The 21,060-nt window shown below is 36.7% G+C and overlaps 1 protein-coding gene across 1 annotated transcript in view; it reads right to left on the reverse strand.

The window, feature by feature from the left end:
• Positions 1-1,424: 1,424 nt before the first annotated feature.
• LOC149082820 (thyrotropin-releasing hormone receptor-like) overlaps positions 1,425-21,060 on the reverse strand; it is a 36,364-nt gene continuing 16,728 nt past the window's right edge. Inside the window, exon 3 of the mRNA XM_089236897.1 lies at positions 1,425-1,977. Coding sequence (XP_089093023.1) covers positions 1,624-1,977 — 354 coding nt within the window. The 3' untranslated portion in view covers positions 1,425-1,623. The remainder of the gene's footprint in view (positions 1,978-21,060) is intronic.

The raw sequence follows: 21,060 nt of genomic DNA on the forward strand, positions 1-21,060 counted from the left end.
CCTCGTAAACATTCCTCTGCGGAATTTCTAACGAATCGGTACATGCCGGAACCTATTGTATGTGTGCATGACCCTAACATATTTGTTTTGTCAGAATTGTGCTTGTTTGTGTCTTTACTGGTGCTGCCATCTGGCGTCCATATTTTGAAATGAAGAGGGAAAATTGTTGAATTTTCTTATTACGTAAGTATCGTGTTGAAGGCCTGCCTGTTATATCTGTGAAGAGACAGGTGATTGGAAGCCATGACAGATGATTGGAAGGGGGCGGCACAGAGACCGATGAATATAACATGGATGTGAAGCATTCAAGTCAAATATAACGGAGAAATTTGTGACTACTTTTTAAAACCCGTAGACCCCACCCCCCAAGAGGTAAGCTGACGAATCCAAAAACTATTCTTACTGATGAAAAAAAATCTGCACTATAAATTTACTCAAAAACCAATTTCATAATTATAGAGATTCCCTCTGGATGTGTAGGTCTTGGATCAGACAAGGAGTCCAAGATGAAACAGTATATACCATAAGTGACCATGGGCGAAAAAGGGCAAGATACATTATAGGTGCAGTGTTTCTCAACCTTTCTGAATCTAAGGACCACCAGTAAAATGTCTGAAGCAATTCAACGGGCACAAACTTACAGCATAATGGCGTCCCGTATTTTTCGGGGCTGTCAGAATGGCCGGATTTTTGGTTGTTCCGACTATTTTATACACTTGTCCCATTTTCTTTTCAACAAATCTTATTTGAATTTGTAACGCTTACTTAACTCGTGAATGAGGATTTTATAGCGTATAAATCATATTATGATATTTATGATACATTCGAATTAACAACGATTTCCAGTAGTCCTTCATTTCCTAAGCATTTGTAATTTTTCAGCAATTCAGAAACTTTTGTTGATTTATGGGCAAGTTTTAGCAACACTTGGCGACGTTTTTTGTGGCAATTGATGATGTCCGTATTATGCAGTATTTAAGATCCTAGCTTCCCTTATTTTACTTAATGAAACATGATCACCAAGTAATGTGGTGATTTTTTTCCCCAAGAAATATATCGTTGTTTACTGCGATTTGCAGCTGCCCTTTATGTCAGCGAATTTTGAAAAATTTAGCAAATTTGTGGTGAACTGCATTTTTGTGGCTGCAATTAGTGATATCCCATATTTAGGGTCGCAATTTTCCGCGATGAGATATGGTGACGACAAGTATGAAGCTGCAATTTTTATTTGAACCCAAAAGTATATTACTGATATCAATTACGCGAATTGAACAATTTTACAATTGATTTGAAAGTAAATTATCAAGTCTGACTGCGGGCCACCTTCGCCATTTTTGCGAAACACAGATTGAGAAATGCTGCACAGATACATATGATAAAGAAGAACTGCTGAAGGGTAATAAGAACTGCAAATCTCGTTCAGCTGAAGCTGAGAAATCATCCGATTTGATGTTATTCACGACATGCAATTCAGAAGTTTCTTTTGAAAGCTCATGACAAATGAACAAAAATTAATTTGGGTTAGTAATTGAGTGCCATTATTGAGAGTATTTTATATAATTGAGAAAAGTTTTTCGGTTTTTTTTCCGTCCATTCAAGCAAATGGAATTGATTCGTCCTGAATCAGAGCTGATCTTCGACTTGCTCTACGGTACATGACGTGGCTTGAGACGTCAGGGTCTGGTGATGTTTGAGTACCATTGATCCGGCGACGCTGTGGTACGGGCCCCTCGATTTCTTCTTGTCGATCTTGCCACAGGAAAGCATCCTCTTGAAAGCTCTACGGAATTTGACCGACATGGCGCTGTAAAGGATTGGGTTGATGGCGCTGTTCATGTAGACCATCGTCTTGCAAAACATCAGAAACCACAGTTCCATGTAGCGTTTGCGAGCCAGTGAATTGTAAACCAGGAGCACCCTATACGGTAACCAGAAAGATGCAAAAACTGCCACCACTACGATAAGCATCTTGACCACCTGAAATCAGAATAATTTGCATTTATCAATTTTTAAATCTGACAAAGCTCAGTATAAAACACGTAAAATATATTCAATTTCAAAATTTTAGTGCCATAAAACTACTTTGTATACCAAAAGGAAGCCCAGACACAATTTCTGAGCAGACGCTTCCATTCTTTCGATAGAGTTCCAGTTCGTAAGAGGAATTGTTCGTAAATCGAAAAGGTCCGAGTTAACATCTCGCACAGTCATTCTCAAATAATGTGGCGTGGTACTTGGGGGGAGAGTTGAGAGTGACAAGGTATGCCAAGAGACATTTTGGGCTAGAAAGAACTTGGAACAAGTGTAGTAACTAGCAAACACATATAGTAAACAAGTACCGTATATACTCGTGTACAAGCCGACCCTCTCCCCCCCCCCCTTCAGGACCACCAAAACAGTAATAAATTAAAAACCCGTGTATAAGCCGACTCCAAAAAATCCGTGCGTTTCAGATGAAAAAAGAATTCTTATATTTTCATAGAAAATGAATAGCTCTTGCGGAAATTTACAACAGAAAATGATTCAAACTTTTTAATCCGTTTCATCTGAGTCTCCAAACTCATCGTAATTCATCAGATCCTCACAGGGTGCGGCGCATCTTTGTTTTTATCCTCATCTGGGCTGTCATTGCCATTGTCATTTTCAAAGAGGATATCATCTTCAGTTCCATCCATCGCATTGCTGATGCAACACTTTTTGAAGAATCAGCAGAAACAGAATTCCACGCCTCATGTACCCATTGTCACACTAGGCCAATGTCGGGTTTCTTCAAGGCACCACTTTTTCTAGTTTCTTGATCATCGGAACTCATCCATTCGATCCACAAATTCCTCAAATAGTCTTTGAGAAGCTTTTTGATGCTCACATCTAAAGGCTGTGCAATCGACGTTAGCCCACCTGGTATCAAAGCCAATGATTTTTTCGATTTCTTTGCCTTGGCTTTGACATTATCGGTTCTGTGGCGTTTGAACATATCCCATACCAATAATTCGGGGGTCGATATTTTCTTATGAAAAACTGACCCGAGTATAAGCCGACCCCCCCCCCCCCACTTGAGGAACGAATTTTTCCACAAAAAAATTCGGCTTATACACGAGTATATACGGTAATCAGAACAGTTGTTCAAAACCGATATGTGTCTACTTTAGGGGGGTCACTGTGTGAGTGCCTTGAGATCGGACAATGCTGTTGATAGTCATTTTTGCAAGTTTGAATATCCTTCCAAAATGTGCCACGAAAGTAATGGTTCAAAAGCTCTGATCTAGTTGCCGTGAAATCTTGATAAGTGAGAAGTCGCCAATTTGGGTTAAAAAATTCTTTTCTTCCACAGAAAAATAGTTCAAAGTTTTGTCCATAGAGGGCACTGTACGAAAGCAAATCACTAGAAATATGCAAATCAGGATCCTATAAACTGCAGACTACGATTAACTGCTCTTTTTTTTTTCTTTTTTTTTTATTGTTACTGGTGCTTAAGGTTTTAATTGTGATGTTGATATTGGTGGATAAAGCGCTATTGTGACGATTTTCCTCCTTAGCCACGAATCACTGGCTGAAGCTTTACGAACGTTTCAGACACAGAAGAGATTGAAAAAAGTTCAGGTCCCAAATTCGGTGATCTGCTTTCGTGCAGTGCACTTTATCGACAAAAATTTTAACTGAATTTTTTCCCCCATACAAAAGAAAAACACGCTTTATGACAATACGTTTTTTCAAAACTGCATTCAAATATAACAATTCATTCAATTTTTATGAATTTTTAAACTGTTTACGAATTTATGGGACACGCATATGAATGTTCAATGCATTTTCTTTACAGAAATCGTTTTTTTTTAACTTGGGAATCATTTTTACCCGATTCCATTTTTTTTTTTCTTCTCGTAGTTTCTCTGAGTTTAAAAATTCTTTTAAGGTGGATTTTTTCACGTCTTCAAACGATCACCGTGTCTTGTCAGACTCGACAAACATCCTTTAACATAAAAATATCTGTTAGTGCTTGCGCAGCCACATTACGATAGATAAGAATACGTTTATTGGTTTATGTTAAAGAATGACGTGTCGGACACCGTGAGTGTCTGTAGACATGAATCCACCTTCCTAACACTTCAATCTCTCTCGAAGTATGTGAAATATTCCAAGAACTTTCGCGAACACACAGAAAAACTTGTCACAAATATAAACTAGTATCTCTGTATACTTTTAACTGTGTAAAAGTTTAATTATTTAAGCAAACTTTTCACTAATCGGAAGGACTTCACGAACTCGGGAAATTGAAATGCGTGTTATTAGTCCCGTCGAATTTCTTGTGGTAAGCTAGATTATAAGCGCTATAGAACCTTTAATACTAAAACGTCTAAACACTATACGTCTTTTTTTTTTTTTGAGATTCCTATAGGATCAAAACCAGACTAGTTTTAAATTAAATGGGAATCACCAGAAAAAAATAACGATTTTTTCACGCAAGTTTCCAACCATTAAAATAATTGCCACGTTTTCCTTAAATTCACTCCATCAAACAGTACAAAAAAATGCAACGGTAAAAATGTGCATTTCCATACATTTAAGCATCTTTTTAAAGCAAAATCGTTTTTATACCTATTTATTTCTCCAGTTTATTTCCTACGTTAGATTCTCTTATACGAAATTTAATGCTTCACTCAAGGAACTCATCTACTTTGGATGATAGGGGGAAAAAGTATATTGGAGAACATTTGATACGAAATAATATCATGTCCTCTTTCCCAGTAAAAAAAATACATTGGAAAAAGAAACCGTTTTTACAAATAAATACTGAGAAACACACACAAATCGAGAACCGGGAACAGTTGCGACGGACGTGTTGTAATGAACAATATTGATTTTTTTTTTTTTTCTGCTCTCTTAGAAACAATTCTATATCACTTTAAAAAATGACTTACTCGTATGTGAAACAAAAACAATGTATAGCTATTAGAAATAACATTCCGTGCTTTTCTTTCTTTTGTATCCTCATAGGAGTGATTGAGACCTTATAGAGCAGGGGATGCACAACCTCTGTCCCGCGGGTAGAAATGCGTTCCAGCCGGCCCCGAAAAAGTATTGCGGTAGAAAGTATCAATACACACAAAACGTTAAAAAGGGCTTACTGTATTTTCTTCGTAAAAGTACGGGAAATTGGGATCAATACGTTGTATCGCGAAAAAATTACCTCAGAAAAATGAAATTGCCAATATCGGGAAAAAAAACTTGTTAACGGTAAGTAAAGGTGATAATTACAGCCAAAAATATAATTGTCGAGTTGCCCAAAGGCTAAAGGGTGCGGTTGCCCAGGTCGATAAGATACTCGTCTGTAGTGCCAAAGGATGTTTAGAGGTGTCGTGAGTTCGATACCCGGTTCGTCCTCGTCAAAAACTTTCCCGGTACCAGAATGAATGACAGATTTCTGTCACTGGACTTATCCCGTTGCCGAGATTTTTTTTCCAGCCCAGCTCCACGGCAAAGTCCGGAACAGTTCATTTTGAATCAAAAAAAAAAGCATAACAAAATTTTACAAGATATTTTCTCCTTACAATTCTGTGGTGTTTGGACAGAACATGATAACTCCAAAATCGCATTTAACCGCATTTAGATATAAGCATTTTCATTGTCATTTAAAAATAAGAAATAAAGCATACAAACAAATGCAAATGAAAATATCATACGTCAGCATGTTTTTTTTTAGCCATGCGCACGTATTTGTGCATTTATCTCACTTCTAATTAATTATAATTAGCAAGACGTACTACCAGATCAAAAAGTCATTTTTTGGATATATCATGTTCTGATCAAACACCACACAATCGGGTATTGTCGTGATTAACAAATTTTGGGGTGATTACAGACAAGATGAGGTTGGAAAAGTTCCACATCCCGACATGACCACAGAAAAAGATTTCTACCGCGTAGGGAGTCCCACATCGAGGTGTTAGAGTACCAACGTCACATTGAATATAAAAAATGGTGCCATACGGAATCGGCACTATCCATTACCGTGGTGCGACAAAAATGATCAAACCAAAGGCGGGATCAAATGATCGAATCAGAGGACAGTAAGTCACAATGAGTTGAGATGCAACTAACCAAATAACGCATGTGTGTTTGACAAATATGTGAGATGAATATATTTCTATGACTATAATTAATTATTATCAGAATCATAAGTATGCAGGGCTTTATAATTAAAGTTACACTTTGAAATAGGCCATAAAAGAAAACTACTGGACAAAATATTACCAAAATTGCTAATATTTTACAGGAGGTGATGGGATTTAATTTTCCGCAAAAAAAAAGTTCAAAAACTCACCACCAGCGGGGAATGGCGCTGTATGCAGTATTGTTAAACGAAATAAAACATGAAGATATCGGTTTAAAATGTTTTTAATCGTTTCTAAAACGAAACTGTTTGTGGGGTTATGCAAAATGGCAATGGCTATATGGCTTACGGCAGGAGGAATTCAAATTAGAATTAAGCAAATGCGCTTTGCACGTCACATGGTGGACACCACATTGAACATGCTTTGCAACACATTTTAGAAACGATTAAAAGAATTTTAAACCGAAGCCTTCATGTCTTCTTTCGTTTAGCAATATTGCATACAGCGCCATTCCCCACTGGTGGTGGGTTTATGAACTTTTTTGCGGAAAATTGAATCCCATCACCTCCTCTAAACTATTACCAAGTTTTATAACATTTTGTCCAGTAGTTTTCTTTTTATGGTCATTTCAAAGTGGAACTTTAATTATAAAGACCCTGTATACCATAATATAATTTATAAATCATGAAAATAGTCTTAATTCTTAGCGAGCCCTGTTGAAATTGAAAGGGAAAAACGGGACATTTTATTCATAATAGAGATTGGAACGGCCAAAACTACTGGAATCTACTACGATGTCCCTTATAATAAGGGGTCCCATAGTCATACTATACAAGTTTCTTGCCCGCAAAAGCGGCAGAAATACCGCATTTTCTACTTGAAATACTCTTCTACGAAATTCAATACTTAACTCGAGAAACCCATCTACTTTAGATGATAGGAAGAAAGTAAATTGGAAAACATTTGATACGAAATAACTCACCATGTCCCATTCCAAGAAAAAAAACACTTTCAAAAATAAATACCGAGAAAAACACACACACAAATCGAGAATCGTGGTCAATTCCGACGGCCATCTTGTAATGACAAATATTTATTTTTTGCTCTTAGAGAGAAACAGTGTTCCATATCCACTTAGAAAAATGAGTTGTACGAGACACAAAAACAACATATAGCTATTAGAAATAAAATGCTATACTTTTGTTTGTGTTGTATTCTCATGGGAATGATTGAGATCTTTTAGAGCAGTGTTTCGCAAACTTATTCGCGCGCAGCCCACACTTCACCACCTTTTCAAATACAGTAAATATTTTCTCATGTCCCCTCTGGAGGGGAACGTTAAAATCGACATAAAAAAATTGAAAGATGCAGTGACAAATTATAATAATATTATAAATAAATTATTATAAATATATATTTTTTTCGAATACATACCCTATGTGGGTGTATATTAAAAAAAAAGACCCTCCTCCTAACCAGATCATGGCCCGTGCCGCTCTGTCTCAATGGAGAGATTTTAGCAGGTGGTCGATGATGAATTCTGCCATGCTAGAAGCTGTGCTTGTTTATGTATAATACCTGTTATGTATGGTGCTGCCATCTTCCGTCAATTTTTCTAATCATGAGTGAAATGTAATGATTGAATAATCGTCTCGTTGTAGGCCAGTTGCTCTCTGCGGCGAGACTTTTTAACGCGGAGGTTGGCTCCCATTCCCCCCTCGAAATTTGGAACCACAGAAAACCAACTTTAGACGACCACCACTGTGCCGTCAGCGGGGTTCGAACCTGGATCCTGGACGAGAGTCCAGCACGATGCAAACACGACCGCACAGCGGCTGTGCTTCGCTCTGCTGAAACGATATATAATTGTGCCGTGGGTCACCCAAGTGATCTTAAAATCAGGATGATCGGATCACTTAAGTGATCTAGAAATGTCCTGCGGGCCGCTATAGTGATTTTTAACTTCACTGCGGGCTATTGAAGTGACCTGGAACTGTGCCGCGGGTCAATGGAGTTATGTGTTAAAATATGCCGCTCAGTTCATTTTTACAAAATTAGATTTGAGATCGCGGTCTGCATCAGATAACCCCGAGGCCACATTAGGCCCACGGGCCGTGGGTTGAGCATGTATGTTTCAGAGAAGGTCAATTTCAACAAAATATTTATCAGAATTTTCCCCTATGTACAGTATTTCTCTCATATTTCGCGTGTAAAAAATGAGACTCGTGCCAAAGAAAGCATCCCTTTTATATCTGAAGTTGCTTCTAACGGGACGCGATGAAAACAATTTCCCGAGCATTGATATGATGCATGGTTGCCAACGTGCCAGAAACGACTACCATCTAAAATTACGGATCTATCTGCAGAAGCTCTTTTAGAGCTCAAGAATGTGGAAACGCACCTCAAATTTCTCGAAGAAAAGAATTCGTTTTATTTCTCCTTTTCACATCCGGGGGTTTCACAATAGCAATCCCTGGAGAAATATCTTCCGTAAACTGCATTTCCTGTTGGTAATTTTTTTTATATTTCTAACTTTCGCTTCCATTCCTTTGAGTTTTCTCATTTCTTGTACTTCTCTTTTTCAGTTTTATGATGAATTACACACGTGTTTAATACCGTATTACACACACGTCGTTGTTGAATGGATATGTGAAAGGATCGATCGGATGATACCAGACCGCCCTCACCAGACGCGGGGTCCATTCACGGGGAACATGAAAAATAATTTTCCCCCATTCCCTTATATCAATATTCTTCAGCCTTCATACGACTGCACACCGGACCAGCGGAAATAAGAGAGATAATTTGCGGACGGCAAAAAATGCGTAAATAGGAGAATTAATTTGAGAAACAGCAAAAGAAAGACAGAAAGATAAATGAGAGAAACTATTTTAAGGGATGTCACGACCCCTGCAGCCGATTTTTCAAAAATTGCTTGAAAAATATTTAATTCAATTGCAAATCAAATGTAAAAAATTTCGTGTCAATCAGCTAATTTGGTCTTTAAAAATAAAAGAGAGAAGTAATGAATTATAATGTGAATGTGTGTGTCCAAGAAAAACACTTCGAACGCGATTTTCTCAGTTTACAGTTTTTGCTCCACTGCAGTTTTAATTTTTTTTCAAATCTACTGCACTAAAAATTTTGAAATCTTGCATAAATTTCATGAAATTTCCTAATTGGGTTCCTGTTTGGGTTTTTGGTGCAGTCATTTGTCTTTTGTTATTATTATTATTAAATTTTACGGATGAGCACGAAAGCTGCAATCTGAGAAAATCGCGTTCAAAGTGTTGTTTTTATAAAATACAAATTTCTTCATTGATCATTTTTGTCGCACCACGGTCATTTTCTGCACACGAGGGCTAATTAGACCGGGACCTACAATTTATTGCCGGTTCCGAACGGCGGGCTTGTTTTTCATACTCATCAAGAGGTTGGCGCGCTAACCCCTCAACAGGTGACTCCCTGCGGTAGCAATTTTTTCCCAAATCAAATGAGTTTTCCAAATTATTAAATACTTTTTTCACTAAAATTCTGAGATTCTAATTTGTTCTTATTTAAATTCTAGAAATACTCATTAATCCTCAGACTTTTTTATCAGTCCTAAATTTCCATTAATTTTAAATTTTCATTAGTTCTGATATTAAATTTAGTCATTTCAATTTGAATTTCCGTCATTTCTGAATTTTTTTAGTTCTTGAACTATTTGTTTCCATAAATTTCAAATTCTCATCAATCCGGAATTGCGTATGACCTATATTTGGGTGTGGGGCTCTCTTGAGTGTCAGGCATGGCGGCATTATTCCATACTTCCATACGATACATATGAGTTTAATATGGGGATATTCACTGGAAAAGATCACTATTACGTCACTAAATACGAGGCAGGCCCAAAGAGACAAAGTATATTTATGTTAGGGTAAAAAACGCGATAAAAAAATTTATTACTATTCATAATCACCAATCGTTTCCGTAAGTTTGATAAATTCATCACATTTAACACCTTTTATGCAGAATAGCCTGTTGTAATTGATGTTATACGTGGAAAAGAAATTCCCAAATGAGAGTCTAGTATGGTTTGACTCAAATTTTCCCGATTTGAGGAATCAGATGAAATCGAGAAAAATCATTATACAGAGGTTGCGAATAACTTCGCACAGAATCTTCTAAAAATTCATTACATCGAACTTTTCATTATATCGGGGTCCAGTTGTAGGATCCGTTAAAATCCGTTTGTTAATTGAGGTCGGATTGTATACGCCTAAAAACTCGTAAAAATTCGTTGAATCTAAAAGTTTGACGAACGAGAATTCTTTATATCAGGGGTACGATCGTAAAATTTGTTGAACAGAAGTTCGTTATATCGAAGTCCGATTTCATAGTTAGTCAAATAGGAGTTAATTAATATATACAGTGTGCATATGTAACAGGGCATTATGGCATTTTACTGGCAAACTGTTGATCCTAGAAACATACTTCCCAGTTAGAAAAAGTTTCCAAACAGCGTGTAGTACTCAGATATGTCATTCATGTTGCAAGGGGGTTATTTAGTTATTAAAATAAAAAAAATTAACTTTCTATATCGTCTTCGTGTGTCCGAAAACCCAATAAGAAACTTGTAGCCCTGTCTCTCCTGTTGACATCTGAAAAGATTCTACCTTTTTACGTGCAATACTCACTGAGATATTCAAATTCAAAAGAAGGACGAAAGTTGCGAAAGAAAGCAACATTAAAGACGGGAGAACCATTTTATAGCATCTAATGCTGTTTTTTGACAACTTTCCTCCGTTTTTAGAATTGGAATATCTCAGTGAATATTGCACTTGGAAAGGTGGAATCTTTTTAGATGGTAACAGGAGAGACAGGGCAACCACTTTCTTATTGGGTTTTTGGGCACACAAAAAAGATATATATAGTTGATTTTTTATTTTATTTTTTAATTACTATATAAACCCCTTGCATCATGAATGACGTCAGGGCTGTAACTAGGATTTTTACCGCCCGGGGCAAACATTATTTTGCCGCCCGTACAACTTTGATAATTTTGTAGTGGCGTTCTTTGTCTCCCCGTAAAACTGCCGCCCCCTAAATTTTGCCACCCGAGGCAGTTGCCCACCTGCTTCCCTCCAGTTACGGCCTTGAATGACGTATTTGAGTACTACACGTTATTTGGAAATTGTTTTCTAACTGGACGTATACCTCTAGGATAAACAGCTCGCCAGTAAAATGCTATAATGCCCTGTTACATATGAACCCTGTATATCGGGGATGTTCGGAAAAATTCGTTTAATCAGAGTTCGTTATATCAGGTTCAGACTCTGGTTCACTAGTACGGCCATCTAAATAATAGGGGGCGGTAGCCAATGTCGATAAGATACTCGCCTAAAATACCAAAGGATGTTTAGACGCGTCGCGAGTTCGATACTCAGTTTTTCCTTGTCAGAAACTTTCCTGACACAGGGGTACAATAGATACGGCGACATGACCACGGAAAAAAAATTGCTACCGCAGGGAATCCCACACCGAGGGGTTAGCGCACCAATCTCTCGATGAGAATAAAAAAACGGCCGTTCAGAATCAGCAATAAATTGTATGTCTCAGTCTAGTTAGCCCTCGTGTGCAGAAAGTGGCTGTGGTTCGACAAAAATGATCAAATGATCTAAATAATAGATCTTCACGGCTATAGTACCGGTTCGTCATATTTACCGATTCGAAATGGTGGAATATGCATAATAACTCCTAAACATGATAAATTTAGTACGATTAATCAAATTTGCCAACGACCCTTGGGTATTTCGCATGATCGCCGGCAAAAATTTATCAAACTTACCGAAATGGTCGGCGATTATTCATAATAACCGGATTTATCGCGTTTACCACGTCACATAAAATGTGATAAATCTTAATTTTACACAAGAAATCATAAGTTGCAGCTTAACAAAATGCAAATATAGCATTATTAAAAACGATTAACCATATTTTGATTTTATTTAGACTACTGAGCAAGATGATTTTTTTTTCAAATAATATCTCACGTAAAATGAAAAAAAAAATTATATTATTGAAATTTCTGGCAAAATTTTTTAATCTCTATTTGTCCAACCAAGATGGTGCTATAAAGTCCATAAGCAACAACCGCATCTTGCTTTGCTTTATAGTGGCGTAGTTCTGATCTTAGCCAATGAGCGTAACTGAATGTTGAAATCTTATGTATAGTATGCAATAAAGCGACCACAACTATCATAAACCCCTAATGGAAGCTCTAAATGAAACACGTTGGAGTGGATTTATCAAAATCAACAAAATATAATATTCGATAGTTTGGCAGAATCGAGCAAAGCAATTAGTTTGGAAGCCAGAACGCACTTATGTTCGCTCATGTCGCCATAGTTATTCACAGACGCATCTAGAACCTATATGAGGATAAGACAGATAGCGTTCGCGAAGAACTCGAAGGGAGGTCTGTCCGCTAAAATGACACATTTTGTGCCTACTGCATAAAGTCATCAGTGATAAGCTGCTGATTGTGCTTCCGTGTGGTGTAATTTTGTCATACGTAATGTTTGTTGTCTATGTCGCGGTTATTGTGAATGACTATTAGACACGAAAGAGGCTAGAGATTTTCACTATACATCCGATGACCCCGATTTGTTACCATAACCAGGTTTGCGGTTTTGCCGTCCTGTGAGATATTCAAATTTTGCCGACCGCCTCCCGTTTCAGTCTAATGATCATAAGTACCCATTACCTAAATTTCCCGTCCATCCGAGCTCGCAGCCCTGAGCTATAGCCAGATTAAATGCATGCCTCTAAATGCACGCGTCTCACATCTTAGCAAACGTTCAATCAAATCAGTACCACTCCGTAGATAGATAGATAGGGCTTCCAAAACTGCTAGGCATATCTTAAGTAAGATCTAGCTAAAACCTTGAAAAAGCGGGAGGGGGCGATTGACAATTTAGGTGACCTCGAGTAAATTTTTCTTATGATGAGACAGCGTATTATTCGATTTCTTAACTGCAGCTGTTCGAAGAACAGTACATGTTTGCCCACGATGACCCCCTTAGTCAGTGACGCTCTGGGAAACTGGAATGTTTTCCCCCACCTAAGGAATACGAAAGGTTCGGATTGCAGTATCCTAAATGTAAGACCGTGCACTTTTTCACATTGAACTGCATGCTCCGCTATTCGGCCTACAATGCTAGAGCGGCCTTTTGCTAGTAAACTCAAACGTTTACTAGCAAAATTCAATTTTCATTCACATTCTTCGTAATTGCCATTAATTTGGCGACGTCAGTAAACTTACTGAAAAATCTTTCGAACAGGCTTTTCCTACGTCCTATGTCTTGCCAGATGTAGGCAAAATATAAAGAGATGTTTTGACTCCGAAACCGTTGTAATAAAGCATAGCTATCTATGCTATCAGTCACTACGCATTAAAAAAAACTCATAAATTTTGATGAAGAACAATAAAAAATGTGTAGGAAAAGGCGACAAATGCTAAGGAGAACGTCACAGCTTTAAAGAAGTCAGAGAAGCTAGAAATCAAATTTTTAAAACCATGGTTTTATTACGGGAGAAATTATGGAATCAAAACTGTAGAGCTAAAATGCTAAACGAAAGATATTTTAGGACGACGATGGGCAAACTTTTATGAAAATAAAATATCGCAACCAGCAAGTAGAAAAGTGGCCTATAAATTATAGAGAAAAATAGTAAATACGAACGACGGAAAACTAAACAAACTACATAAGCTTAGAAAAATAAGGTCAAAGTAACTCTGTAATTAAATTATTCAAGCTCGCAGAAGCACGCCGAAAATAATGATTGCAATGTACATGCTCACTGAGTTTCTAATAATAATGAGTGTTGCGATATTCGCTCCTAACAGACACTGTTCGGACAACTGGAAACGAAACAAGCAACCTACGCTTGCCGTAGAAGTGAAGAAAAAGAAATAATCATCTCATCCAATCCATGTTATCCTTATCTTTGAGTAAATGAGAGTCTTTCGGTGTAAAAGACTGTCATGAGTGTGACAAGAAAAGGATCTCAAGGATTTGTGAAACATTACCATTAAATCTACTCATTTATATGCACACAAAAATGTAAAAAATATTTTGAAAAAAAAAACTTCGGCGAAATTATTTTTAGGGTACTCAAATAAAAAAAAAAAAATTTTAATATTAATATTTTTAATGCCAATAGAAGCCAAGAGAGAATTTAAAAATCCAGCAACCCTAGAGTGTTAGAGTGACGTCATTCAAACAACACCTGATCAGGTTATAGCCACTATAACCTTGTGGCTCCCAACTTCGAGGAGAAAATGCTGCAAACAGTACAAATATTCAGTCACTACACATCACTCACTTCACTTCTTAGATATAGATGGCAGCACTGAAAAATCATACACAACACTAGATACGCACTCAGACTGTTAGGTACACGCACTTACACTTCCGGCACAACTCACTAGGTAGTAAATTGCCTATGGCGATAGACCTGAGTTGTGCTCGGTTTGAGATAAAAAGAAAAAGAAAAGAAGCCACTAGAATAAGGGTCTTTATCAAATCGCCTTAGATCAGGTTAAGAAGCCTTTACACACAAATTTTTCAAGAGGTTCTGGATCAGGTTAACACGTTCTATAGCAGCAAGCCTCCACGCTAAGCTCGTGACGTCAATGAAGTCGTCCATTTCACCTATAGTCATTGAATATATTGCAAAAAGAATTTACAAAAGATTTCGCGTACGTCAGACTGCTATATTCAATGGCTACAGGTGAAATGAACTACTTCAGTGACGTCAAATCTTCGCACGGAGTCTTTCACCTATAGAAGGCGTTGATCAGGTACAGCACAGACGAAGAAAGAGAGAAAAAGAAAAGAGAACTAGTTTTTCTAGAGCAGAGAAGCTGAAGGAAACAAAGGAAAAAAAAGTGAAAAAAAAGTTTTTATAGATGTCGCCAAGAAACGCAAGAGGCGATGAGTAGCCAACTGTTATCACTTTTATTAATTTTTTGCGGCTTTAATAATTGCATTCCTCCGCCAACTTTTTTGTTTTTATGTGTTCCTGGGTTACTTACTTTAATTTTTTGTGAATTTTTTGAGGATTTCTTAGGACCCTTTCCTTGTGAGGCTTAAGTCTGAATAGAGCAGTACCCGAAGTGCCAGCAGCCGATTTTGACGAAAAGGATATCGTTGAAAAGGTCTTGTCGTGGGTAGTAAAAAAACCGATGGAACTACCTGTCAGAGTTGCAGCGTTTTCGAGATGTAGGGGCGAATTTATCTCACACAAATATATTCATGTTATTTATTGCGGTTGAACCCGATTTAAACATCATGTCGACGTTGAAATCGCACAAAATAAACTGTAAATAAATCAGTACGAAAATCAGTGAATAAGAAAAAAAAATCATGTCAATTTCACATTTTTTTTAATTAATTTGTGGATTGATGACTTGATTGTATTGTCATTGCAATATCCTCTTGTACATTTTGTAATGAATATGTGTATATGTAACAAAATGTGTATCAGATGTGTTTCATTAGGTATAGACTTAATAAATACAGGTCCTCTCTGGGGATCCATTTCTCGAAAGTTATAGTTTGTTCAATATTTAATATCAAATTATAGTTTCTTCAAGATTATTAATGAACAAACTCGTCTCGTCTGCGCGGAGTGCAATCACGAATTCAGTAAGGTACGTATAATGTAGCTTTCAGTGGACGATGTCAGACGTCCCCAGTCATCTGACTCAATATCGGCTGTTGTCGCTCGCGTCGCTTGCCGCGTGCTGTCGCTTCAAGTGGCTACAACTTTCATTGCCGATATTAAATGACTGCATAAAAATTTCTGCTATTCTTAGACCGACTCGCTTTGAATGAACTTGACTCGCTGGGATAGATCGTTTGTTCCTTACTTCTAATTAATAACATGTATTGGAGAACACCTAAGCAGTTTTAGCAACTTTATATAATTTTAGATTGACCTTAACATCACTTTGCAGCATTTCTATACGCGTTTCTTTTTTTCAATCAGCTCGAGTTTGTGTTCTTTCTAGAACTGTATCTCACAGTCAAACCACAGATATCGTCGTCAGGTTCGGGTTCAACTCCGGCGACATTTCACTCAAAATGGAGTTTCCCAAAAAGTAACAGAATTTCTCTTCTCTTTCTTTGTGTGTATGTTTGGACGAAATTCCACAAGCATCGGCCAAGAGCTAAGGGAATGCTATAAATTCCCATATTTTCTTTTCTCGTCGCAAAAAAATGCCACACATGAAACCTAATAAACGTAGATGACGTAAATAGGAAATTCCGCCCGGATGAAAGCGTAAAAATAGACAGAATCCTATTTTTTTGAGTCCATACGGGAACAGCATCTCAGCGATAGGTGGGAAAAGAGTTTTCAAATCAAATATCCACGAGCAGAAGAAAAAGTGATCCGACTGATTGCTTCTGTTGTACTTTTTTTTTCTTTCTTTCTTTCTTTTTCGTTCGGATTTTTCACTTATTTCAGAGATTCGGATAAAAATAAATATACATATTGAGAAATGACTTTTCTCCATACCTTACAATGGACTCCAGGTTTTGAATCTTCTGGAATACTTTTGACTTCTCAAAAAGTCATTAACTTGAGAACCGTATGCGCCTCCCCCCCCCCCCCGGACTGAAACCAAGCTACACAAAAATAGATGCCTTTTGTCACGCTGATATCTACGAAGAGAAAGATGTCCTCTCCATGTGTTAATACAAGGTATGCGGAGAACTGGTTTTTATCTAGAGATGAAGATTTTTTGTAAAGAAAAATTTAAATTTTTTTGCCTTTACTATGACTCGAACCACAGCCCTCTCGCAGTCCTGGTGAATACGCTACCACCACGCTTTAGAAGCAGTACTATTACTACTTAACCGTACATGGACCTAGTAGACATTCCTCTACGGAATTTCTTGTATTAGGGAGTAAAGAGGGCATCTTTCTCGAAATACAGTACATGTCACCATCTAGCGGCCTTTTACGTCGTTTACGAGCCATTAACCGATTGATGTCACTGTCCATCGCATGGTACCGTTCAGCATATATGCTTTATATGCGCTTCAAGGAAGAAATTCTTAATTGCTTTTATAGTGTTTACTACTCCTTATTGCTTCTCTTGCCCTCAAGCTCTCCTCAGCAATTTAGTGGACAGCATGCACAATCGATGTCAAATATGCATCAGTGTTCAAGGAGGTCACTCTATATTGACACGAACTCATATCTGTTCTTATTTCCAACAGAACGAGCAGTTTTCGTAACTGTTTGCGATTGCTGGAAGGAACTTCGTCTTTTTTTCTTTTCTTTTTTTGTCACGTAGTGATTATCTGTTTCGCTTTGCATTGTAAAGATACTCCACGATGTCTATTAGACATCTATGAAGTTTCATTTCCTTGAAAGAGATGTCTACCGTTAGGTATATCGATATATGGGCCCATGCGTTAAGACGCACTGCCTTTGGAGCAATTGAAACTTTGAATCATTTTCCTCAAACCAATCTGAGATAATTCCAGCCCCGTGGGAGGGTGCATGTCCTGCTGGAAATAGCCATCATCATCAGGAAACATTATGACCGTAAACGGGTGCATGTTGTCAGCAACGATGTGGAGGTAGGCACTTTCATTTACGGACGGATGTTTCCAATGGAAATAAGGAGGATTATACCAGGGAAATGCTCCCCCAGACCGTCATTCCGCCGTTTGAACAGTTGTCATGTGGCATGCCGGATCCAGGGCTTCGTGCTGTTTGTGCCACTCATGAATCCTGCCATCAACATCATGGAGAAGAAATCTTGACTCGTCAGACCAGACAACTTTCTTCATTAAGTGTCATCATATTTCGGCGTTCTCTAGCCCACAAAAGCCGTTTTCTTCGGTTTTGCAGCGAAATCGAAGGAGCTCTTGTTGATCGCCGGCTATTAAAACCAATTCGTTTTAAGATCCATCTTTTAGAACGTACGGATATGTTTTGCGATGATCCTGAGTTGTATTGCGCTGTACTTTGTTGCGTTGTAGCTCTGTTGCTGCACACAATGCGTTTCCTGGCACCTCTTTCATTCACAAGCGATTTCCGCCCACTATTCTGCTTTCCGCTGGAATTTTTTTGGCTTAGCTGTCATTCTTTGAAAACACTGAAACCATTGAGGAGGAATGCTAATGAAACGGCAGCTCTAAATTCCCTCGATTAGAAGGTGGTGTTTCGGAGCTTTTAACAGATCTTTCAACCTCGTCCCACAAATGCTCAATCGGGTTGAAATTTGGTGACTTAGTGGGCCAAGTCACCCAAGTCTGGCGCCCACAATCATGCCGCTTTCCAAATCGCTCAAATCTCTTGTTTTCCCTATGAACAGGCAAATTGCAACATTAACTGGTACTTCTGACCCAGAGAAATATTTTTATTAATAAATCCGGTTTATTACGACAGTGCTCGTGCTGCACGGACGAGTCGGAATTTGAGTGAGGGGATCCTAATTTTTTGGCCACTGAGTGTATATATATATAGTCATAATAGGAAAAAAAATCAAAAAATTCATTCGTTGTCATCACTGGTGAATGTTTTTTCAATTATTACAGAATTAATTTCTTTTGGTATATGATATTGAAAGCCATAAATTTCATTAATTGGCTTTTTTATTTTCATTGGAGCTTCGCATAAAAATTTTATTTTTATATCTCTAGTATATTTTCATTCTATACGGGGATTAAACTAATCACAGCTCTAGTAATACTTTTTTTTCGCTTACTATTTTCTTTTATTTTACTTTAATTTTAGAATTAACTGTAATTTTTTTATTATATTCTGACACTCTTCGAGAAGCTCGCTGTATATTTGTCAGGTAAGAACTATATGTTTGCATTTTCCGTATCGATTGTCAAGAAAGTTAGGTAAATAAGTGAAAAATTATTTTTTTGACTTCAAGGTATTTTTTTTTATTTTTTCCTCATATTTTAGGATTATTTTTCCTGTCTAGATAAGTTTTCTCAAGTTTTCAACTGAAAATAACGCAAAAAAAAAACAACTTCTTTTCTTTCCAGAAAAGTGCCTTAATCCAATTTCCAAAAGAAATGATTCAAAAAAAAAAAAAAGAACTTATTTCTATTTAGAAACTCAACTCTTTTCTGTTCAATGGATTCCAAAAAGCTATTGTTTTATATACATAAAAAATTCAAATGTATAGAAAACACGTAAGAAAAAAATAATTTTTTTTTTTTTCTATGAATAACGGTTTAATGAAAGAAAAATATTTTCCTTCGACTTGGGATAACTAATTGTATCCCAGAGAAGATTATTTTATTATTATTATGATAAGTAAGGCAAATAATAGAAAAGATCATTTTATAATAGAGAATTCAAAAAATTGTAGTTCAGGGGTATCCATGGATTAATTAATTCTGTTTAAAAAAGTTTAAGTTGGACTTTTTCTAATTTATAAAAGAAATTGAAGGATCCTTCAGTAAATGATGTCAATAATGGTCTAGTGATCGTGGTATGCTTGTTAACGATTTTAATCCTTTTGTTAATCAGATAGAATAACAGTGAACGTAAAAAAAACGATGAATAGACGAATGAAAAAAAAATTTAAGAAATCAGCAAACAAAAATGCATGCTATTTTATTCTACCCTATCTTTTTTGAATTTTTATGATTTTAGTAAATTATATTGTTTCTATATGTTTCTACCTCAATATATTTATTTAGGTTTCTATATTTATCTTTGTATTTTGAAAAATAATTTCATTAATATTGTTATTTGATCACTTTTTTCGCACCATGGTCGATTTCTGCACAAGGGAGTAAATAAGACTGCAACTTACAGTTTGTAGTCGAAGCTAAACAGCAAACTTCTACAATCAGTTTTTACTATCATGTTTTTCGCCGGAAGTTTGGTGAGCTAACTAGTCTTCCTGCGATTTGCATCTATTTTGTCCCTCCTCCTCTTGGTGATGTTTCTGTGTCAGGAAAGATTCTGACAAGTACTGGAGTGGCTTTCTAACTAGGGACACTTCTGAAAATCCTAAGTACCTGGCTTACTTTGTGGTCTTACCTGGACTACTGCCCTTACTATGTTATGCGAGTCATCTTGAGCAAAATTTCATCGATATAGTGAAAAATCATCCAAATATCTAATTTTTCAGAACACGTAAATACAACACATGTTGAAAGTTTATTATTACTCAATCATAACAGCTGGCTAATTAGTATTTAATAACAAAAATTAATTGATTGGTATTCAATTTTTAAAGTTAATTGCTTTTCAAATTTAAAATTAATTGCTTTTCAATTTTTACTCTTAATTTGTAATTAGTTTTTAAAAATTTATTAGTATTTAGTCTTATTTGAAGTTTATTAGTATTTTATCTTATTTAAAATTAATTAAAAGCTATAATTTCAATATTGTATCCGATGGAAAAATTAGCTCGTACGGAGCAACAGCGAACAGGGGGGGGGGGGGGAGCTTATGGGAGTCTATAGGAAAATGTATCTACTTCAGTTAGTCAATGGAAAAACCAATTTGCTGGGATTCTGGTGTTTTCATAAACTGATAAAAATGATCAGCATAGAGTCGTTACGCAATCGTCGAATCCTCAAAAATCGTTATTGGGGGAAAAACACAAAACAAAATTTTATACGGGCCCTAAAAGATTGTAAAATAGTAAAATATGCGATTCTCTCCAATATGCCGAAATAAACTCGTCCCGCGACGATTGAACAAATATTTTTGTCGAATTATGGTGATGAAAATTCTTGATTTTCGTCATATTTTACGTCCTAAAATAAAATTAATAAAGTCTGAAAAATTTCACAATTCTTCAAAAACGACGCAAAAATTAGTAGAAACAACGAATTCACCGATATTTGCGAATATGTTACTCTAAAAATATTCAGTAAATCAATTAGCATAAAAACTTGTGGTTTCC

Source organism: Pholcus phalangioides, unplaced genomic scaffold, assembly GCF_987345545.1.
Source record: "Pholcus phalangioides strain wild (caught in Gottingen) unplaced genomic scaffold, Ppha-v1.0 ptg000009l_1, whole genome shotgun sequence".
Lineage (NCBI taxonomy): Eukaryota > Metazoa > Arthropoda > Arachnida > Araneae > Pholcidae > Pholcus > Pholcus phalangioides.